The 7,531-nt window shown below is 59.8% G+C and overlaps 1 protein-coding gene across 2 annotated transcripts in view; it reads right to left on the minus strand.

The window, feature by feature from the left end:
* The window catches only part of CASKIN1 (CASK interacting protein 1), a 150,484-nt gene extending 147,699 nt beyond the window's left edge, over window positions 1–2,785 (minus strand). For both annotated transcript variants that reach the window (XM_039492015.1, XM_039492014.1), the window contains exon 1: window positions 2,692–2,785. In XM_039492015.1, the coding sequence (XP_039347949.1) occupies window positions 2,692–2,785 (94 nt within the window). The remainder of the gene's footprint in view (window positions 1–2,691) is intronic.
* Window positions 2,786–7,531: the final 4,746 nt, after the last annotated feature.

The following is a 7,531-nucleotide window of genomic DNA, read 5'->3' on the forward strand; positions in this document are numbered from 1 at the left end:
TGACTGGCAGAACCACACCCTGCCCTGTGACTCCACCTCCAACACTGACAGGCACCAGGGCATGTCCCATTCAGTGGAGACTGGTGACAAGCCCCGTTTAGATTCTGGATTCCAAGGTCAGACGGGACCCCTGTGATCCTCCAGTCTGACCTCCTGTATAGGATAGGCCAGAGAACGTCCCCACAAGAATTCCTAGGGCAGAGCTTTTAGAAAATCATCCACCCTTGATTTAAAAATTGTCAGTGATGAAGAATTCACAAAATGTACGCGGTATTTCCAGTCTGAATCTGTCTAGCTTCAACTTCCAGCCATTGGCCCGTGTTATACTTTCCTCTGCTAGACAGAGGAGCCCAGTATTAAATATTTGTTCCCAATGTAGGTACTTACAGACTATGCTCAAGTCACCCCGTAACCGTCTCTTTTTTTAAATTAAAGCATTGAGCTCTTTGAGTCTATCACGGTAAGAAAGGTTTTCTAAGCATTTTCAAGGTTCAAAGCATTTGCCAAGCAGTGTTCATTATGGCTGAGACATCAGAGTCACTACAGCTAACACTAGGAGACATTTCTACATCACCTTTCATCCCAAAGGATCCCCAATGTGCTTCACAAATGCAAAGAGGCAACGCCCCAGAAATGCAGTCATTTGTGCACCACAGCCAACCAGCACACAGCAAAACTGTGGGGAAGGGAGTGTGTCGGCCAAGGGACTGAGGCAAACCATGACTTCAGGAACTGAAATGCCCTGAAGAGCAGGCAGAACCTGGCGGGGGGGAGAGTTTTTTTTTAATCATTTCAGGCTTCTGAAAGACCCACACATAGTTAGCTGCTGAGAGTGAAGTTCCAAGCTGAACCTGTTGGGATTTGAACCTGCTGGTTCAGGGAGCTAAAGCCGAATGCAAACCTGATGCTCGCCCCACTCCACTAGAGAGGCCTTGTTCCTCATAAAATAAGGACATGTTCATTCAGCATGCACCAGGGGCCTGGTTTTCACCTGCACGGAGCTTGCACTGAAAACCATGGGAGCAATAGAGAATCTGCACCTCTGAAAACCTGGCCCAGGTATCCAACTTGGAAAGGCACCCAGCATTCCTGACTCTCCACCCACCTGCAGCTCCATCTTGGGAAACAATCAAAAGAGGGTTTTCTTTGGTCACAAGTCAAATGGGGGGATGGGAGGCTCAGCTTAACTCCCTGGGGGTGTTTGCACCACAGAGCTATGGCATAAATAGCTGCTGCTCACGAGGGGCCAGATTGGATTAGACGGGGCAAACCGCAGATCAGGATTGAGGTGCCTTGGCAGAGCTGGGGCACCAGGACTGGAGCAGCAGGTCAGGACTGGCAAAGCTATAGTGAGGGATGGGGATGTCAGGATTAAGAAGAATCAGAGGGCTTGCAGCTCGGGCCTGAGGTGCATTGCCAGAGCTCTGCGCCACGGACTAGAACAGGTTGTTGTGGTCAGGACTGGTGCAGGGCAACGGCCACACAGCACCCGCCTGGCTCCAGCCAGTGCTGCATCCCTCACTTGCATGAACACTAACCCAAACTCAGAGGTTCCCCGAACACTGGGCCCTGCTCGGCCTGGAGCCTATTGCAATCAGCCCCATCCTGAAGAGCTGCTCCTTTGCTGAAAGGCTCAAGGTTCATTCTTCCCCTTTTCACTTCAAACTCTCCCTGCCCTCCATTAACTCAGCTCCAACACTAAACCAAGGCTGTTCCATTGTTGATACCATCACTGCCTGAAACATCTGAGCCGCCCCACTGCTCTGCTGGACTGGGCTGCGCTACAGCTTGAACCTGGAGTCTGGCTTGGGGGTTTAAAGCATGAAAGAAACACCCTCGTCTCCTGCTCCATCACGTCCCCCCCGCTAGATGCAAGCCTGACGTGCCGGTGGGGGGGTGTACACGAGGCAGAGGCTAGATGGGGAGGGGGGTGACTGGGCGAGCAGCAGTGAATTATTTTCCACGGTACATATCCTGTTCACTTGGCTCCAGTTCTAAGCCCCGCTCCCAGGCTCTTCGCAATGCCCGTGTCCATGTTTGGGCAAAACCCAGCCGCAGGGCCACTCGGGGCCGGGTTTCTCAGCTGAGAGGGCCTGCAGGGCAGGCGTCCCCAAGCCCAGCTGCTCCAGAAGCCAATTGCAATCAAATAAAGGATCCTGCCATCCTGGGTGTGGAAGGCAGGCGAGTGGCTTGGGAAAAGGCCAGAGCGTATCCAGCCCAGAGCCACGCTGCTGCACTGGCAAAGGTTTCTGACCATCAGCAAACATGCAGCAGCGGAGGGAGAGGGCGCCTCTGGGATTTAATCACTGTTGCAAGGAGCACCACACACCCTCCCTCCCCCCCCATTCCAGCAGGATGGAGAGCTGAGCGCCTGCCTTCCCCCCTCTGCACACACACGCACACCCCCAGCCTGACAGCTCCCGCCAGCCAGCTCAGCTGGGTACCCAGGCAGGAAGGAGCAGGGCACAGAAACCCCCGGGCTCCCCCTCCTGCTGCACATTGAGGGGCAAATCCCAACGAGCCTTTACAGACTCCAGGGGCCACCCGAGCCCAGGGGCTGCTCCCCGGACCAGCCCGATCGGGGAGGGGGGTGCGCCCCGCCCCGCCCCCTGAGCGCTGGGCTCCCCTGGAGGGTGCACAGCCCCCGCCCCTCCAACCCAATCCCCCACCCCGAGCCCCGGGGCCACTCACTGGCTTTGCCGGGCTTGGGCCGCTGCAGCAGCTTCTGCACCGTGCCCACGTCCTCCGCCTTCACCGCCTGCATCAGCTCCTGGTCCTTGCCCATGGCGAGCGAGCGGCCGGGCGCGGCGGGCAGCGGGCCGCCCTCAGAGGCCGAGCATCCTCCGGCCGGGGCGCGGGGCCCCGAGCCTGCTCCGGGAGGGGCCGCGGCGGCTCACACGCCCTGGAGCCGCAGAGCCCGAGCGCGGCGAGGGGCGAGCCGGGGCCGCACGGGGCCGGCGCCCGCGATGCATCCGCTGCAGGAGCCCCGGTGGGGAGCGCCGGGCCGCAGCCCGGGCAGCAGGGGCGGGGGCGCGGCTGGTCCCCGCTAGCGGCGCCGCCGCCTTTGTAGGGCTCCTGCCCCCCTGCGCCGCGCCGGCTCCTCCATGGCTGGGGCTGGGGCTGGCCGCCGCCGCAAGCGCGCCGCTCACTGGCTCCCGGTGCCTCCGGAAGGCGGCTCCTCCCTGCCAAGCCGGGCAGCCGCGGCGGCCGCCTGGGAAGCCCCGGTGCAGGGGCTGCTCGGCTCCCCCTCCCCGGCGCGCCGGGCAGGGGGCGGGGAGGCCGGGACCAGCCCCCGGGCAGGGCAGAGCTGCCCGGCCCAGAGCCGGGGCGCGCTCCGCCGGCCAGTCCCCTCCCCGGGCACCCCTGGGGCGCACGGACACGGACCGATCCCTGGCAGGGCACCTGGATCCCCGCGGCTGGCTGAGGGCTGGTGACAGGGGCGGGTCTGTCGTGTGGGGGGAGGGGTTATGGAATAGGGTGAGCCGAGGAAACGGGGTGTGGATACATTGGGGGGCAGGGACTGGCTGTTCCTTGTAGGTTCCTGCAGCCCCGGCCCCTGGCTGGGCCCCCTGAGGGTGCCCCAGCGCTGCTGCTGCTGCTACTCAAGGAGCAGTGTCTGGCTGTCTGCCGGGGGGTGCCCCTCGGCTGCCGGGCAGTGCCTGCCGGAGGGGGCCCCTTGGCTGCCGGGCAGTGCCTGCCGGGGGGGGGCCCTTGGCTGCCGGGCAGTGCCTGCCGGGGGGGGCCCTTGGCTGCCGGGCAGTGCCTGCCGGGGTGCCCTCGGCCACCGGGCAGTGCCTGCCGGGGTGCCCTTGGCTGCCGGGCAGTGCCTGCCGGGGGGGTGCCCCTTGGCTGCCGGGCAGTGCCTGCCGGGGGGTGCCCCTTGGCTGCCGGGCAGTGCCTGCCGGGGGGTGCCCCTTGGCTGCCGGGCAGTTCCTGCCGGGGGGTGCCCCTTGGCTGCCGGGCAGTTCCTGCCGGGGGGTGCCCCTTGGCTGCCGGGCAGTGCCTACCGAGGGGTGCCCCTTGGCTGCCGGGCAGTGCCTGCCGGGGGGTGCCCCTTGGCTGCTGGGCAGGGTCCCCAGAGGGTGGGAGCAGCCTCCTCACCTAGGATGTTTCAGGATGAGCCTGGGGAAGACCCTACAGAACAATCCTGGCTCCTCCTGGTTCTGCTGCCCATGGCAGCACAGGTGCAGGGGGCCGACCGCAGGGACAGACTCAGGGACTTTAAGGCCAGAAGGGCCCATCGTGATCATCTTGTCTGACCTCCAGCCCATCGCAGGCCACAGAACCTCACCCACCCACTCCTGTAATAGACCCCTGACCTCTGTCTGAGTTACTGACATCCTCAAATCTTCATTTAAAAACAGAGAATCCACCATTTACACTAGTTCAAACCAGCAAGTGACCCGTGCCCCATGCTGCAGAAGAAGGTGAAAACTCCCCATGGTCTCTGCCAATCTCACCTGGGGGAAAATTCCTTCTCCATCCCAAATAGGGCAACCAGTTCCACCCTGAGCATGTGGGTGAAACCCACCAGCCAGACACCTGGGAACGAATTCTCTGTAGTAACTCAAAGCCCTCCCCATCTAGGGTCCTGTCTCTGGCCTTTGGAGATATTTGCCAATAGGAGTCGCGGATGGGCCTCATGCCATTGTAAGCAGTCCCAACGCCCCGTCCCCTCCATAAACGTATCAAGCTCAGTCTTGAAGCCAGTTAGGATTTCCCCCCCCCTGCTCCCCTTGGACGGTGTTCCAGAACTTCACTCCTCTGATGGTCAGAAACCTTCGCCTAAGTTCAAGCCTAAACGTGTTGATGGCCAGTTTCTAGCCATTTGTGCTTGTGCCAACGCTGGCCTGTGACTTAAACAACTCCTCTTTTTCTCTGGTGCTTATTAGGGGCTTCATTTGTCCACATGACCAAATCAGCACAGGGTCCGATGCAGTTGTGTCCGGATTAGCCTCAAAGACAGGGGCGGCGTGGGGGTGAGAGCACTACAGGTACTGGAAAACCCATTAACAAGGTTCTTCTCCAGTAGCCCTTCCTCCCCATGGTCAGTACTGGGTGTTGTGTTTTTATTGAGGATTGAGGGACATCAGCAGATCTCTGAGTGTGAGGAGCACAGGGGTGGAATGCTAGGGGGGCAGGCAGGAGGCTGCAGGTCAGGATGGAGGGGCATGGGCAGAGCTGGGGGCACAGGGATGGAATGCTATGGGGCAGGCAGGGGGCTGCAGGTCAGGATGGAGGGGCATGGGCAGAGCTGGGGGCACAGGGTTGCAATGCTATGGGGCAGCCAGGAGGCTGCAGGTCAGGATGGAGGGGCATGGGCAGAGCTGGGGGGCACAGGGGTGGAATGTGACGGGCAGGTCAGGGGGCTGCAGGTCAGGTTGGAGGAAGGTCAGCAGAGCACCGTGCTGGGGTGGCCGGGGCTATGGACCAGGCCTGAGGAGCACTGGCAGAGTGGTGTGTGGAGAGCCCACTACTGGCCCAGTGGGGCTACTGTGGGCCGCCCCTGATGTGCACTGGCAGAGCCGCAGTAGGCATGTGCACTGGGGGTTAGCCCCTGGCTCCCTTTCCCAAGCCCCACACTTGCTCAGATATTTCCCTTTCAAAGCCAAGGCTCTGAAGTGCCCTGTCCGGTCTCCTCTTCCCCTCTCCTTCCTTTGGCCTTGGCAGGCACAACACATCAGGCTTTGGCAGCTAATAACATGGAAGAAGTGAGCAGGTTCCGTTTCTTTAAATAAAGCCCTGATTACTTTCTAACTTTCCACTTTCGTAGCCACGATGGCCAGGGACATTAGTCCGCCTGCCTTTATGTCATTTTATTTTTTAAATGGGTCAGACATTAAAAGTGTGGAGATGAGAAAACGCTGCCAGGAATGTCTGAGTCTATAATGGGCTAACAAGATGCTGAGAAACCTATTGTTCAACGTGATTGACTAACGTACCAGGCCTTAATGCTCCAGTGAAGCCGTGTAAACAGGGTGATGACATGAACGCCCCACGTGCATAAAGCTGGGTGGAAACAAAACAAAGTTCAACCAAACTTCTTTTCCAGGCCATCTGCCTTGCAGGAGCCTCAGTAGCTGGGGACCCTTCCGGAGTGTTTGCCCCCGGGGCTGGTGAGCTAAGGGGCTAATTGCCAGAGAATGTCCCCATCAACCAAGGCTCCTGCAAGGCAGATGGTCCAGAAAAGAAGTTCGGTTGAACTTTGTTTGTCACAGATTCTGTATTTAATGCAGGCGGCTAATGGCTGCAGTGCAGTGGCCTCGGACTACAGCAGGTTTGGGCTGAGTCCAGACCCAGTGCCTATAACCTCGGCTGGAGCGCACAGAGGGGGCAGCACGGGTGTGAGTCTGAGTTTAAAACAGTGACAACCACCTCTGTAAGCAGGACAAGGAAGCTGGACGCTACCTGGGTGTGCTGCAGCCTCCCTCCCTGGCCGCTGCACTTCTCCACGCCTGCCCCTTGCCCAGGCTGTGCCTTTGGGCAGTATCCCAAGTACGGTCTCCCAGCACAGCCTTCCAGACAGGTTCCCCCTCTCTGCTGGCCCTTCTACCCCCCAGTGCACCGTGTCGCTTGCCAGGAGCCGAGCATGTCTTCCTGGGCCTCCTCCCTGCCCCCGCCCCCACTTGGCAACCCCTGGATTCCAGGATGAAAACAATGTCTAATCTGCCCTTTAATCCAGCAGCGTAGCGTTACGCCATTGGCTGTGGGATCTCTGGTTGCTCCTTCATGGAGCTCTGCCGAGCCAGGAGCTGCCGTCCTGTTCCAGGACAGGGTGTGCCCACAGTGAGGTCCATGTGGAATTCATCAGCAATGATCAGTTTCAGAGGGTCCTCTGTGCTGGCTGCCATCACCTTGTGATAGGGAATCACTGGCATCTTGTAGGTTGTAACAAATCCTTCCTTCACCCTGAGCGTCTCCTCTCAGGCCCCTTGTGTCTAGTTAGCTCCATCCCTGCTAGGGGCCTCGATTCAGCAGTGATGGGCACAGGAGAGACACCCATAACATGCACAGAGGGTCTGTCCTGATGTCCTCTCTCTCCATTTGGCAGTGGGACTGGATAGGTCTCCCCACTCCAGATGGTACCGCTATGACCAACTGACTGCGCATCAGCAGGGTTGGCAATGGCAACGCATACGCTCAGGCAGCAAGCCTTCCTCCCGGGGGCGCTAGAGGGCAGCGGATCGAGGACCCAGAGCAACATGGTTCTCCATCAGCCAAACCGCGAGACCTCAGTCCTGTCACTGCCCGTTCGCTGCCCTTCTTCCCTGGGTGTGACTGGGCCTTCGGTCCCCAACCCTGCCCTGCACATCTGGGCAAAATTAATCCCCGCGTGGCTAGAAAGCAAGCGGATCCGTGGCCCCACCCTGGTCAGGAAACACCCGCCGGCACTTCCAATGCTTCAGTCTCATGCCCTCGGTGATGCTCTGGCCACTCGCTCTGAACGTGATCATTTGCGTGGAGTGGCTCTGCTGGGTTCGCAGGGATCTCTACTGAAAACACACCTCTCTACAGCTTGAGCGGCAGGCCC

The sequence above is a fragment of the Mauremys reevesii genome, linkage group 10 (assembly GCF_016161935.1).
Source record: "Mauremys reevesii isolate NIE-2019 linkage group 10, ASM1616193v1, whole genome shotgun sequence".
Classification (NCBI taxonomy): domain Eukaryota; kingdom Metazoa; phylum Chordata; order Testudines; family Geoemydidae; genus Mauremys; species Mauremys reevesii.